The following is a 16,050-nucleotide window of genomic DNA, read 5'->3' on the forward strand; positions in this document are numbered from 1 at the left end:
AAATAATTATACCAAGAGAAGTCAAACATAAAAGAGTAAAAAATATATGATTCCATTTATATAAAAATTAGTTTGTAGAAAATACAAACTATCATGACAAAGTGAGTGGTTTCTTGGGGCACCTGGGTGGTTCAGTCGATTAAGCAGCTGCCTTCAGCTCAGGTCATGATTCCAGGGTCCTGGGACGGAGCCCCATGTCTGGCTCCCTGCTCAGCAGGGAGTCTGCTTCTCCCTCTCCCTCTGCCTGCTGCTCTGCCTACTTGTGCTATCTGTCAAATAAGTAAATAATATCTTAAAAAAAAAAAAAAAGTAAGTGGTTTCCCATAGATGACTGAGCTGGTAAAAGTAAGAGAATTACAAAGAGATGAGGAAACTTTAGGGATAATGGGTATATTCAGTATCTTGATTGTAGTCGTGATGGTTTAATTAGTATATATAAATGTCAAATTTTATCAAATTGTACATTTTCAATATGTGCAGTTTAGTATATCTCAATTAAGCCTTACAAAATCCCTTTTAAAAAATACTCTGAAGCATGTGGGTGGCTCAGTTGGGTAAGCATCTGACTTCAGCTCAGGTCATGATCTCAGGATCCTGGTATTGAGCCCCACTTCAGGCTCCCCGCTCAGTGGGGAGTCTGCTGGCCCCTCTCCCTCTGCCTCTCCTCCCATTCACACATGCACTCTCTCTCTCCCCTATAAAATCTTTTTTAAAAATGTAGTATTACCTTTTCCTTTCATCTCTAAAACAAAAATGGTATTTCTTTCCTTTCTACCTTTGGTAATATTACACCTAAAACATTACAGAACTAAATTTTTTCCCATATTCTTTACATTTTCAAACTGAACGCTTAGAATTCGATATTAAGCACACGTTAAAGTTACAAGGATACAAATATACTGATAAGAATATTTTTCCCAACCACCTAATTCCACAACCCAATTACAGACAGAAGTCCTACCCTTGCTATTTCCCTTTAAAGGAGGATACCTATGATCCAATCATCTCCTTCTTCATCACTATGACCCAAAAACACCTTTGAAAAAAATACTGCCACTGTCTTACCCTTTAAACTTCCACACTGCCTTTTTTGCTTTCCATCTTCCATTTTTCCTTGGTAACTAAAAATTATATCTATACTTCTAGTTTTATTTTCTCATATCTACCAAATTTTTATTTATTTTTGAAAGATAAACATGTCAGAGTATATCAGTTTATATCTTATAAACATGTAAGAGTAAGAAAAGTATTTCTACTCACTTACCTCAAGCACTGGTCCAGCTCCAAGAATAATTTGTTCCACTCCACTGGCAAATCCCTTCTGACTGAGAGCAGTAAGGTGGTGAATAAGAAAGTTTGTGCTTTGAGTCTTTCCAGAACCACTCTCTCCTGAAATCACAATGCACTGATTCTTCTTGCGCTGAAGCATGGCATGATAAGCTACATCAGCCACAGCATAAATATGGGGCTCCAGTTTTCCCAATTGGTGGTTATCATACATTTTGACATATTTGGGATTATAAATAGGAAGAAACTTGAATGGGTTAATAACTATTAGAATACTGCCAACATAGGTGTAAATTTTTTCATGCTTAAAGCGATTTCGTAGGTTTTCTAAAAGAGTTTTCTCATTCAAATCAGGTAAGCTACATAAATCATCAAAGTCTTTCTGTTGAGGCTGTGGAAGAAAACCCCGTTCCATCATCCTGCGGCGTTCTTCTGTCACCCGTAGCCATGACTGCAGACTACCATAATGGATTGATCCATCAAGGTTTTTTTCTCTCAGAAGAAAGCGATAGTCCTCTCCACTCAGGCGATTTTCCAAAGCCATCCGAGGCCACAGCATCATTCGCTGAACTGGACAGTCTGTTGGATTGAGTATCCATTCTTCTCCACCAAATTCCTTTACTTCTGCAAGAACGTAACATTTTGTTTTGTCAAGTTGAAGTCTGTTTATAAGAGAGTCAATCACCTCAGCAGCTGTGGAGTTTTTTCTGGCAGGAATTGGACAGTAGATAGTCCCTTCTGAAATTGTCCCAGGATATATACGTAATGTATGTTCATTATCCTCAAAGCGTCGTCTTCCTCCATCATTTATATTCATATTGGACTCTGTCCCATCAGCATGGATAGTATGTGTTCAAGACTGTGCAAACCATTTTCATGGCAAAAGAACTGGAACATAAAAAGTGTGAAACATTTAGAAATCATATTACACAATCTTCACTTTCTGATGCTCAGGAAAGGCTTAAATCATTTCATTACATCATTTAGAACATAAAACCCTAACTCTTAGTCTAGAAACAGTCTTGAAAACAGTCTCATCAAGACCACATAATATTACATTTTATCATCCTAATCTGGACAGTTTCTAAAATAGCAACTTGCCAAAGATTTTTTTCCAAGTTTTATTATACTAATAATTTAAAATGCAGAGTACCAATAAAAAAGTATTTTATCCTCTACTATCTCAAATGTTTCTAAAGTACCTGAGATTGGAATCAAGTTCTTTCTTTATATTTGAAGGAACCTCAACAAAGCTGAATTAAAATGGACAGAAAAATCAGGCAAATATAATCACCCTGCACCCAAAGTTCTTACGGATAAAGCAAAAACAAGAAAGAATGCCACCATGAAGCAAAATTTTTGTGAAATTAAAACAGTAAGAAGATGAAATTAACAACACAGGAAACAAGAGGTGTTGGCAAGGATGCAGAGAAAGAGGAACCCTATTACACTATTGGTGGGAATGAAAACTGGAGCAGCCACTCTGGAAAACAGTATGGAAGTTTCTCAAAAAGTTAAATCGGGAGCCTGCTTCCCCCTCTCTCTTTGCCTGCCTTTCTGCCTATTTGTGATCTCTCTCTGGCAAATAAATAAATAAAACCTTTTTAAAAAAATTTTTTTTAAATAGAACTACGCTATGATCCAGCACTACTAGATATTTACCCAAGGATACAAAAATACTAATCAAAGGGATACATTCACCCCAATATTTACAGCAGCATTATCAACAAAAGCCAAATTATGCAAAGAGCCCAAATGTCCACCAACTGATGAATGGATAAAAAAGGTGGACATTAATATTCCATTATATATATAATGGAATATTACTCAGCCATAAAAAAGAATGAAATCTTGGGGCACCTGGGTGGCTCAATAGGTTAAGTGTCCAACTCCTGATTTTGGCTCTGGTCATGATCCCAGGGTCCTGAGATCGAGCCCCAAATCTGTCTCCCTGCTCAGCAGGAAGTCTATTTAAGATTCTCTCTGTCTCTCTGCTCCTCCCCCCACTCATGCATGCTCTCTAAAATAAATAAATCTTTAAGGAAAAAAAAAAAAGAAATGAAATCTTGCCATTTACAACAACATGGACAGAACTAGAAAGTAATTTTTTTTTTAAGATTTTTTAATTTGTTTGACACAGAGAGAGACAGCAAGAGAAGGAACACAAGCAGGGGGAGTGGGAGAGGGAGAAGCAGGCTTCCTACTAAGCAGAGAACCTGATGCAGGGTTTGATCCCCGGACCCTGGGATCATGACCTGAGTCAAAGACAGATGCTTAACAACTGAGCCACGGAGGCGTCCCAGGACCAGGAGTATTATGCTAAGTGAAAGAAGCTAGTCAGAGAAAAACAAATACTATGATTTCACTCATGTGGAATTGAAGAAACTGAAAACAAATGAACATGGAGGCGGGAAAGAGAAGCAAACCAAGCAATACACTCTTAACTGTAGAGAACAAAATGATGGCTACCAGAGGTGGGGGGGGATGGGTTATGCAGTTGACAGGAATTAAGGAGCACACTTGTGATGAACATTGGGTGTGGTATATAAGTGCTGAATCACTAAAATCTACACCTGAAACAAATGTTGCACTGTATGTTAACTAACTTTAGTTTTAAATAAAAACTTAAAAAAATAAGAAGATCAAATAAACAGAAAAACTAAACTAGATAAAATTATAACACCCTGATACGAGGAAGTTGAGAGGCAACCTAAGGGATTTGGAGGTAGTAAAAGAATAAATAAAACAAGATGGGATCGGGAGGGAGACAAACCATAAGACACTCTTAACCTCACAAAAAAACAAACTGAGGGTTGCTGGGGGGGCGGGGTAGGAGAGGGTGGTGGGGTTATGGACATTGGGGAAGGTATGTGCTATGGTGAGTGCTATGCAGTGTGTAAACCTGGCAATTCACAGACCTGCATCCCTGGGGCTAATAATATATTATATATTAATTAAAAAAATTAAAAAGTTTAAAAATATATATAAATGGCCAATAAACATATGAAAAACTGTTAAAAAAATTATAACTAAGAGAATAGTAAGAGAAACCTATTACGGATAATATTTTCAAGGACTTTTGGGCTCTGACTTTCCACCACCCCTAAGTGGTGAAGTAAAGCAGTCAACAATAAGATCCTGCCACTGGCTTGCCAAACAAAGCTGATAAAATTATACAACAAAATACTATAAATTTTATTCAACCTTCCCTTTCCTTCAAGGCTAATTTTTTATCTGACCTTATTTCATTCCTTACAAATATTCTGCATATTCTTCCAATCTTCTCAAACCCCACATATGTAACAACCCGAGAATTATTTCAACTTCGATAACTCGCTGAGAAAATAGTGCCTTTTCCAATTCAAAATGTATTTCTATTTGCATCTCATCTCTGCTTTCCTATTCCAGTTTACATAAGAAACATATTCCACATCTTTTCAGGGCTAATAAAACCTATTTCTTATCATCTCCATCAGTAACTTGCCCCAACAAAAAATCATCCTCATGTGTTATCACTCTTTCCCTTTTTAATTTATTTCACCCTTTGACATATAAAGATGCCATGTTATTTTCTAAAAGTAACTTCAGTTACTTCTCTCTCATATTACTGCATCCTCAAATGAAGAAACTTTGTTTACCTTTTTCCTAGATGATCTTTCAAACACAGAATATTACAGAATATATAAAAAGTAGTCACACGCATGAAAAAATTCTCAGCATCACTTGACATCAAGGAAATACAAATCAAAACCACAATGAGATACCATCTCACATCAACACAATCAGAATGACTAAAATTAACACTCAGGAAAAAATTTTGGCGAGCATGCGGAGAAAGGAGAGCCCTCATACACTATTGGTGGGAATGCAAACTGGTATAGCCACTCTGGAAAACAGTATGGAGGTTCAAGAAGTTAAAAATAGAGCTACTCTACAATCCAGCAATTGCACTACTAGGTATTTATCCAAAGTATACAAATATAGCGATTTGAAGGGGCACATGCACCCCAATGTATATAGCAGCAATGTCCACTATAGCTAAAATATGGAAGAGCCCCAATATCCATCAAGAGATGAATGAATAAAGAAGATGTGTTATCTTCCAATGTGGTATACACACACACACACACACACACACACACAGTCCTGGGATAGGGCTGAGTCAGACTCCCTGCTCAGTGGGGAGTCTACTTGACCTTCTCCCCCAACCCCTCCTCCTGCTCATGCCCTCTCTCTCAAATAAATAAAATCTTTTTTTTAAGATTTTATTTACTTATTTGACAGACAGAGAGCAAGCACAAGCAGGAGGAGTGGCCCGGAGGAGGCAGGCTTACCATTGAGCAAGGAGCCCAATGTGGGACTTGAGATCCCAGGACTCAAGAGATCATGATCTGAGCTAAAGGCAGCCACTTAACCAAGTGAACCACCCAGGCATCCCTCAAATAAATAAAATCTTAAAAAAAAAAAAAAAAGACTGAAACCTTACCATGGAACTAGAGGGCATTATGCTAAGTGAAATGAGATGGAGAAAGACAAATACCATATGATTTCACTCATATGTAGAATTTTAAGAAACAAAAGAGATAAACAAAGGGGAAGGGAAAGAAAAATAAGATGAAAACTGAGAGAGAGGCAAACCATAGGAGATGCTGAACTCTGGGAAACAAACTGAGGTTTGCTGGAGGAGAGGTGGGTAGAGGAATGCAGTAATTGGGTGATGAGCATTAAGGAGGGCACTTGATGTAATAAGCACTGGGTGTTCTAGGCAACTAATGAAACACTAAATTCTACCTCTGAAACTAATTTTTTTAAAAAAGTAGTCATCATCCACCACCCAATTCAACAAGTTTGAAAACTGCTGTTATTACTCCAGATCAGTTTATAAACAAAGTACCAGAGATACAGTTAAGAGGTTACCACTATCCTGAGCTTGATATTATTCCCAAACACATTTCTATATTTTTACTACATATGTGGATCTCCACAAGTTATTACAAACAAATACTGTTTCACTTTTTTAAGTTTAAAAAAAGGTGTCATATCATACTTATTAGTCTGCATCTCACTTGTCTTTTGCACACAAAAGTTCACTAAGTGCCAAATAATATGCCATTGTATGTAGGTTCTTTAATTGTAATAAAGGTACCACAGAGTGGGGGTGATGGGATGTTGTCCAGGCAGAAGGTCTGGATCTTCTGTTCAAATTTGCTGTGACCCTAATCTAAAACTGCTTTAAACAATTAAGTTTTTTTTTTTAATACCACTGTATGACCATACCACAATTTATCAATCTACAGTCCTTCCAGCAAACACTTAGAATGTTCCCAGGATTACACATTAAAACAATGCTGCAGTTCTCATATGTCTCTTCCAAGCCTTCCTTGGGCTTTATACCTAAGAGTGAAATTGTCAATATAAACAAAATACTCTCCAAAATAGTCATGCTGACTATGTGACAGCCAGCGTAGAAAGTGCTCATGTTTCTCTGCCTCCTTACCAATAAAAGTTGGTATCGCCAGACTTGAGTTTCTGCCAAAAGGTATCTCATTACTTTCATTTGCATTTCCCTGATTACTAGTGTGACAAGTGCAACAATTATCCTATCATTTGTCATTTGCACTGTGTTGCTTATTCATTTCTGGGCTTTTTTTTTATTTTTTTAAGATTTTATTTATTAATTTGACACAGAGAGATCACAAGTAGGCAGAGAGAGGTGGGGAAGCAGGCTCCTGGCTGCTTAGGGATGCAGGGCTCAATCCCAGGACCCTGAGATCATGACCCAAGCCAAAGGCAGAGGTTTAACCCACTGAGCCACCCAGACGCCCCTTCATTTCTGGTTTTTGAGTTACCTTTTCTTTATCAGTTTGAATGAGTTTTTCATATACCCTGGATATTAATCAGTTTTCAGTTAAATGCGTGACAAATATCTCCTCCTGATCAGTGCCTTAGCTTTCTATTTTGTTTACAATACATTTTGTTGAAGGGAACTTTTTATTTTTAACAAATTTATCAATCCTTTACACGTTATGATTTCTTTTTTAGTAAATTATAGTAACAATAACTACAGTTAGCTCTATGTATTTATTTGTACTAGTCATTTTTCTAAGCATTTCACATGTTTAATTTCTTGTAATTCCTCTCTGACAGCTGTTTTGTTGTTGTTCTGAGAGAGCACATGCACGCAAGAGAGAGAGCACAAGTGAGTGGGGTGGAGGGCAGAGAGAGAGAGAATTCCAAGAAAGCTCCATGCCCAGTGCAGAGCTCAACCGGGGGACTTAATTCCACAACCCCAAGATCATGACCTGAGTCGAAATCAAGAGTTGGACACCTTAACCAACTAAGCCACCCAGGCATTCCTCTGAGGGCTCTCTTTTTTTAAATCATCATCTTCATCCTCAATTACAAATAAGAAAACATGGAAAGATTACATAATTTGCCCGAAGTCATAACCAAAATGTGAAAGAGTTGAGATCTAAAGCAGGCAGTCTGGGGCGCCTGGGTGGCTCAGTGGGTTAAGCCGCTGCCTTCGGCTCAGGTCATGATCTCAGGGTCCTGGGATCGGGTCCCGCATCAGCCTCTCTGCTCAGCAGGGAGCCTGCTTCTTTCTCTCTCTCTCTCTGCCTGCCTCTCCATCTACTTGTGATCTCTCTATCAAATAAATAAAATCTTTAAAAAAATAAAAATAAAGCAGGCAGTCTGGATCCAATGCCCACATAGCATTCTCTTCGTATAGTTTTTTAAAAATCCCTCTTCATCCTGAGGACATAAAGTAATCCGCCTGTTATTTTCTTCTCAAAGGCCTATATTGTTCTTTTCTCATTTACATATTTAATTCATACAGAATTTATTTTCATACGGCTCTTAATTGTTTTCATGCCAATTCGGATTAACAATTTTATCAGCACCACAATCAAGAGTCCAATCTTTCCCCTCTGATTTATAATGCCACCTTCGTCACGTGGCAAATTCCATATAAATATCTATGTGTTCTGGGTTCCCTATTCTCTTTTACTACTCTATTCGCCCATCCCTGAACCTATCTTAATTACTACAGCTCCATACGTTTTTTTTTTTTTAGGTTTTATTTATTTATTTGAGAGAGGGAGAGTGAGAGAGAACATGAGCAGAGCAGAGGAAGAGGGAGAAGCAGACTCCTCACTGAGCAGGAAGCCCCGAGCAGGGCTCAATCCCAGGACCCCAGGACCATGACCCAAGCCAAAGGCAGCTGCTTACTGGACTTAGCTACCCAGGCACCCCATAATAAATTCTGATATCTGGAGGGCATATCACTTCAACTTGTTCTTCTTTAATGTTACTCTGACTTTTTACTAAGAATTTTAAGATCAGCACGTCCACTACCATGAAAAAACCTTCTGACATTTTGATAGACACTACACTAATTTCATAGATACTGGAAAACAGACATCCTATTGACCTCCCATTTATCAACATCATGCTGTGTTTTAAATTACACTAGCTTTCACTTATAAAGTTTCTGTCATTTTCCTACCTACCTGATCTTTTTTCTACCTTAAGTGCCATAACTGTTTTAATTTAAGGGATATTACTCATCTCCTTAAAACTACTAAATATAAAATTTGGTATTTTCAGATTAGTATTTTAATGTCATCCAGAGCAAGCTGCTCTTCGGATTTTATTTCCTATCTTGAGCATTAGATGGCTTAATTTGTTTTAAAATATGGATTTACAGGTGTACTTTCTGGAAAATGGAAATTTTGTTTTTCATACAAACATTTACCGAGAACCTACTATTTACTTTTTTTTAACATAACCACAATACCATTAATCACACCTTTAAAAATTAACAATTTTTAGTATTACTGGTCAGGATTCAATATTCCCAGTTATCTCATACAATTTTTCATACAGTTGGTCTGCTCAAATCACAAGATCTGTCCTGCACTAACATTAAGAATATGCTCTGATATAGTAGGTTCCTAGCTGAAAAGCTATTTGTGTTCCTCTGAATCCCTAGATATAAGAGGATAGCAGGGGTCACCAGCAAAGCTACTACTTACACCCAAGCAGGATAGGCCCTGCATTATTCCAGTAGATACATTGCATAATTATAGTCTGATTTCTAAAGATGTAAAATAGAGCAGGCCCTAGAACTAAACTCAGAAGAATCTTTTTTAACAGAAGAGCCCTATCCATCCTGGCCCATGGTTTCCAACAATGAGCCCAATTCCAACAACACCTACCCATTATGTCAAAGAAACCCAAACCTCAGTTGCTTTACTTTCAGGGTCCCAGCCACAGCTGTACTAACTACTTTGTGTTCTACTGCTTTTCTGAAACATAGAAAAGCTTATCGTTTTTGTGCCCCATTTATGTCAATTTGGTTTTCTCTTTCGCTTTGTATTTGGGAAAGGGGTTGCCTCAAGATGTCACTCACAAATAATCTTGATGGCAAACCATTAGGATTTATTAAAATCATCTGGGCAGGGGCGCCTGGGTGACTTAGTGGGGTAAGCCTCTGCCTTCGACTCAGGTCATGGTCTCAGGGTCCTGGGATCGAGCCCCACATCAGGCTCTCTGCTCAGCGGGGAGCCCGCTTCTCTTCCTCTCTCTCTCTGCCTGCCTCTCTGCCTACTTGTGATCTCTGTCTGTCAAATAAATAAATAAAATCTTATAAAAATAAAATCATCTGGACAATGTTTTAAAAATACACATTTCTAAGTCCAATAATGGTTCTGAGGTTGGGAAATCTATGCAGTTCTGTTGCTGCTTGTCCAAAAAATAGTATTTGAGAATCAACAGTTTATCTTTCCACTTTTCACTCCTTTACCACTCTTCCCACACAGCAAGCTCTGCCAATAGTCTCTGAAAATGTCACCCATTACCCTAAAGTTGCCAAATCCAAAGGCCTCTTCTGAATCCTGATCTTACACGCCATACTATAGCATCTGACCTAGAAACCCATCTTATCATTCTTGAAACTACCCTCACATGACAATTATTTTTATTGTAATCTTCCTGATAGGCTCACTGCTTTTCTGACTCACTCTCAGAGCTCCTTTTCGACACCTCACTTTCAAACCAAAATTAAAAAAAAAAAAAAAATCTCCCAGTTTCTGGTCTCAACCCAGTGCTCTTCTACATGGATGACTTTACCTAATCCTCTATCTGTAATTTATATCATTACCTGTTATCTGTGGAAGCTTCTGCACTACAGTGACAGAAACCACATGGTGCACAAAGCCAAAAATGTTTACTAGGTTGCCCTTAAAAGAAAAGGTTGGGGCGCTTGGATGGCTCAGTGGGTTAAGCCTCTGCCTTCAGCTCAGGTCATGATCCCAGGGTCCTGGGACTGAGCCCCACATCGGGCTCTCTGCTAGGCACGAAGCCTGCTTCCCTTCCTCTCTCTGCCTACTTGTGATCTCTCTCTCTGTCAAATAAATAAAATCTTTAAAAAAAAAAAAAAAAGACTGGCAAGAGAACTAGTGGACAATGATCAAATCTGCTATGAAGAAAAAAAAAAAGGAAAGTATGAGTGAGAGGCATCTGGGTGGTTCAGTCAGTTAAGTGTCTGACTCTTTTTGGCTCAGGTCATGATCTTAGGGTCATGAGATCAAGGCCTGCATCAGGCTCCAACTAAGTTCAGCAGAGTCTGCATGTCCCTCCCTGGAGCTCTGTTCTTACCCCTACTTGCTCTCCCTCTCTTTTTCCCTCCTCTCTCTCTCTTTCTCAAATAAATAAAATCTTCAAAAAAAAAAAAAGTATGAGTGAATCATTTATTAGAGGGCTTGGGAGCACATCTTTATAGCTATTAATAGAATATAAATACAAATATTTATAAATAGCTATAAATTTTCAAGTAGAAAAGCAGACGTTGAAAACTAAAGAAAATGGAAAGTCTATCTGATGAGCAAATGTTCTTTGGTAAGCAAGACTAAATGAGATTTAGGTCAAAGGTGGATAGGTGCCTCTCTCAGAAAGTAAAAAAGACTATTTCTATCTCTTCAAGAATTTAAAAAAAAAAAAAAAAAAGGTTGAGAAACAGATTTCAGGTAAGATGTGACAAAAGTGTACCTCAGCTGATCTCCATCACTAGACAATATACAGAAGCCCAATTTTACCTATAGTAGGTCAATGCCAAGTAAAAGTCAAATTGGGTGCTAAGAGAAAATACATTTTGTAGTATTTCAACTAAAAAAAAGGTGTGGAAGAAATTATAACACACTATAACACAGGTACATGGAGAGCTAACCAGTTTATTAGTCTGGCCCTTTTTTCTAGTGAAAGTACAATAATGAGTTTGCCTTTGAAGAACTGCCTCCCTTGTCATCTGACACAGTTTGAATAGACTGACCTCATCCCCCAGTTAGGGGGGAAGGTAGTATTAGTTGTGACCCAGGCCCAGCTCATCAGTTTATTCCATTTCCCCTGGCAACAGCAGTTGCTCACTGAAATTTCATCCTGGCCTTTTTCTTCAACTATTAGGAACGAAGCATTTTCTTTTCTATTGGGCTGGTTACCTGAAAAGATGTAAACCTAGAACCTTTCACAACCATCTTTCCTGAATGCAAAGAAGCCTTTGTGCAGTAAAAGAAAATGAACGAATACATAGAGCAGAGCCTCATCAATACTGCTTGGGCTCCTGAATCTAGCTGTGCCTCAAATAAACTCCACCACTAAACTTCCTTGTTAAGGGTGACAATCAATTCTTTTTATCCTGAGCCACTCTGAGTTGGGTTTCTGTTCTCTCCAATCAAAGGAAACCACTACAATAGGTAGCATTTCAGTGCAATACCCTTTGACAATACAGTTATCCCTTGTTATTCAAATTCCTGATATCTAAAAATTTCACAGTCTAAACTCAGGAATCAAACATACTTAAATAAACTTTCAGATACTTTCTAAACAATCATGCTATTTGCTTTCCAAACTTGGGGAACCAAAGCGATTCAAACAGAGCAGAACCCTCAACAACCAATTTCACTATCCAAACTGAAGACTGGATAAAACAGATTTGGAATGTGAAGGATACTTGTATTGCCAGGCATGCAGAAATATGGTAAGGGATGTACAATATATTGTCAAATGAAAAAACTTAAAATAGGGCAACTGGGAGGCTCAGTCGGCGGAGCATCTGCCTGCGGCTCAGGTCATGATCTCAGGGTCCTAAGATCAAGCCCCACATTGGGCTCCCTGCTCATTGGGGAGTCTGCTTCTCCCTTTTCCTCTGCTTTTCCCCCTGCTTGTGCTGTCTGCCAAATAAATAAAATCTTAAAAAAAAAAAAAGAAAAAAAGAAAAGAAAAAAACTTAAAATACAAAATTGTATACAAAGGCATACATACGTAAAAAGAACAGGGTATATTAGACTTTTGTCTAATCTTCAAAATTTCCATTTATAGTTTTCATCAAAAATAATTTTGATGTGCATTACCTCATTTGAGCTGAATAGGAAATCTGAGAAAGGGAACAAACTAATACCTTTCAAATTAGCAAATTAAGGCTAACAGCAAAAGATGTCTAGGAAAATTTACCTTATGATAAAGATGGCATCCAGCAGATAAAAAGATTATGGATAAGTGGCTGATTGGGAGAATAAAATAATTTAAACAATCCATATAAAGAATGAAGCCCCTAAATGGCACTTATATAGCAATTACACATTGTTGTATCTGTTATAAAGAAAATTAATACTTTTTTTCCCTATCCCAAAGTAGTTATTTCAAAAGTATATGCTAACAGAGGGAAACAATGCGGTGAGACAGTTGCTATGGTTGGTGGGGTGTGGTTCAGAATAGGCCAGCTTATGCTGTTATTCAATGGCCTGAGTTAGAAGAGACTAATTATAGAGGGAAACTGTGGTGAAGAAAGAAAACAGAGTTAGGGAATACAGAGCTTACTTTAAATTAGAAGTTCAGTTAAAAAGATTAAAAAAAAAAAACTAAAGATTTTCTAATGCCATATTCTACATCTGTGTGCTAATCAAATTTAATTTTCAAAAAATGTTTATGATTGCTTTTACTTCTTTACCAAGTTCTCAAGGCAACTTCCAAGAAGAAAAAAAGAAGTATCCTTTCTCTTTTCACTCACTTTATCATAGGGATCTACTGATGAATGTTAGTAAGATCATATATTACCATTCAAGTAACAAGAGAGCAAAAGAACAAAAGGCAAATTCATGTCTAAAACATAAAAATCTAGTTTCACGGTAGAGAAAATAATTCAAAGCAAAAAATCTCACCAGAACATATGAAAGGAAAACATTCTACTATCAAGGCAGGATCCATTTGAGAAAACAATACTGATTTGTATAGAGCTGTAAATGCCATGAGAGCTATTAAACATTTTGAACTTATACAAAAATAATTGAGAAAATGGTGTTCAAGAGCTAATATTCATATTTCTTCATTTTTAGTACTTACAATTAAACTTACAAATAAATATGTAACATTTAGATACATAAATATTTTTATTTTTAAACTTGACAAACTATGTATTTTACAATAACTTTTTTTTTTCCAGGAGTCTCCAAATACTCTTTTTACAAACCCATTTCCTCCACTTCCTGGGCACACAGCTAGACTGTATTTCTCAACCTTCCTTGCAGTTAATTATATGGGACCATGCAACTGAATCCTTGGGCAGTGGTATATGGGCAGGGGTGACGTACATCCCTTCAGAGGAACCAATAAAATCCCCTTAAAAGGATGGGGGACCTGCCTTTCCTTGTCTGCTAGAAAATGGAGAGGATCTAGGGGAAAGTTCTAAGGTCCTATGGGATACAGAGCCATGAGATAAAGAATCCTGAGTCTCAAATGACCACACTGAGAAGAGTGCCCACATTCACCCCAACCCTCTACTTTGGACTTTGATAAGAAAATTTTATTGTGTAGAGTCACTGATATTTGGGGGTCATTTAGTAACAGCAGTTAGCTTACCCTAATGCATTATTAAAAAATTTTTCCAATCTCAGCATAAGGAAATTCTTCAATATCCAATCCAACAATAAGTATTACTGGTCTGCCTTTAAAATATATCCTGAATCAGGGCACCTGGTGGCTAGATGGTTAAGCGTCTGCCTTTGGCTCAGGTCATGATCCCAGGATCCTAGGATCAACCACCTGTGTTTAGCAGGCAGAGGGAGGAGGTTTTTGCTCTGCTCAGTGGGGAGCCTGCTTCTTCTCCTTCCTTTGCCTATCTCTAATAAATAAATAAAATGTTAAAAAATAAAAATAAAATAAAATGTATCCTGAATCTAACCACTTTTTTGCTATTCCCATCTCTACCACCTAGTTCAAGCCCAGTATCATTCTCTCATCTAAATCAGTGACAGAGTATGATAAGCCTGTAAGGAACACTGCTCCACTACAGTCTATTTTACACCCAACAGGGGGCGTCGACCCTTTTTAAAGATAGATCACGTCACTCTCTTATCAAAACCTTTAATGGTTCTCCATAACACAATTAAAAAAATTACGACCTCTTCCTGTGGTCGAACTTCATCTTTCCCTCACTCCACTCCACTGCAGCCTCACTGCTCTTTTTCTGAATTTAAGCTTATACCTTTACATTTCCTTCCTGCATCCTCTACCTGGACCTTCTCTGATTCACTGAGGTCTCTGCTCAAATGCCAACTCCTCGGAGAAGATTTTCTTTACTACCCTATCTAAAATAACCCTCTTTCCCTACTCTATTGACCTTATCCTGATTTATTTTTAATCAGAGAACTTGATATACTACCTAGAATTATATTACTATTTATTTGGGGTTTTTGTCTATTGGAAGACTTCCCCACTAAATGGTAAAAGATTTGTCTTTTCCATCATAGGTATCCACAGCTCAAAAATATATTTGTTGAAGAAATAAACATTTGTATTGATTCATGTATTTTAGGAATCATTTTTGTTGCTTAAGGCAGTCATTTTATTAACAGCTTTTTTCCTCTTTTTCCAACTTTCTCATCTATTTTCATCTGAACACACTTTATGTAAGAGCTGTTTTCAACAATAATTCAACAACGCCTGGCTTTAAAAATGAGCATGTAGGGGCACCTGGCTAGCTCAGCTGATAGAGCCTGTGGCTTTTGACCTTGGGGTGTAAGTTCAAGCACCATGTTGGGTGCAGAGATTATTTAAAAATAAAATCTTTTTAAAAATTAATTAATGAATGAAAATGAGCAAGTAATCAAATTTTTTCCTAAGCAATTAATGAATCTTGCTGCTATATAGTAAGTGTGCCTAGCAATATATATGGAAAATGGCTCTTAAGAAAAGAGGATATCCAAATGGCCAATAAGGATATGAAAAATAATTCAACATCTGTGGTGGATTAGACTGTTGTTCAAAAATATTCACTACTGGGGCGCCTGGGTGGCTCAGAGGTTTAAAGCCTCTGCCTTCGGCTCAGGTCATGATCCCAGGGTCCTGGGATGGAGCCCCACATCGGGATCTCTGCTTAGCAGGGAGCCTGCTTCCCTCTCTCTCTCTGCCTGCCTCTCTGCCTACTTGTGATCTCTGTCTGTCAAATAAATAAATAAAATCTTTAAATATATATATTTCCCCCCCCCCCACTATTCACTACCTATCCTTAAGCCCAGTAGAGTACACCTCCTCATCCCTTGAACTGGACTAAGCACATGACTTAATTTGGAAAGTTGGAGGTCAACAGACGTGATATAAACAAGGGCTCAAAGTATACTTGCCCAGTTAGCTAGGTTTTCTTACATTTGTGCCACCGTTATGAGAACATGCATTATATAGCCTACTAGTCCCAGCAGACCCACAAAA

General features: G+C 37.7%; 1 protein-coding gene across 35 annotated transcripts in view; it reads right to left on the reverse strand.

Moving 5' to 3' along the window:
* The window catches only part of MYO9A (myosin IXA), a 275,439-nt gene that overhangs the window by 229,792 nt on the left and 29,597 nt on the right, over window positions 1-16,050 (reverse strand). For all 35 annotated transcript variants that reach the window (XM_082735684.1, XM_082735666.1, XM_082735688.1 and 32 more), the window contains exon 2: window positions 1,265-2,175. In XM_082735684.1, coding sequence (XP_082591810.1) covers window positions 1,265-2,104 — 840 coding nt within the window. In that variant the 5' untranslated portion in view covers window positions 2,105-2,175. The remainder of the gene's footprint in view (window positions 1-1,264; window positions 2,176-16,050) is intronic.

Source organism: Mustela nivalis (genome assembly GCF_964662115.1).
Source record: "Mustela nivalis genome assembly, chromosome: 6".
Classification (NCBI taxonomy): domain Eukaryota; kingdom Metazoa; phylum Chordata; class Mammalia; order Carnivora; family Mustelidae; genus Mustela; species Mustela nivalis.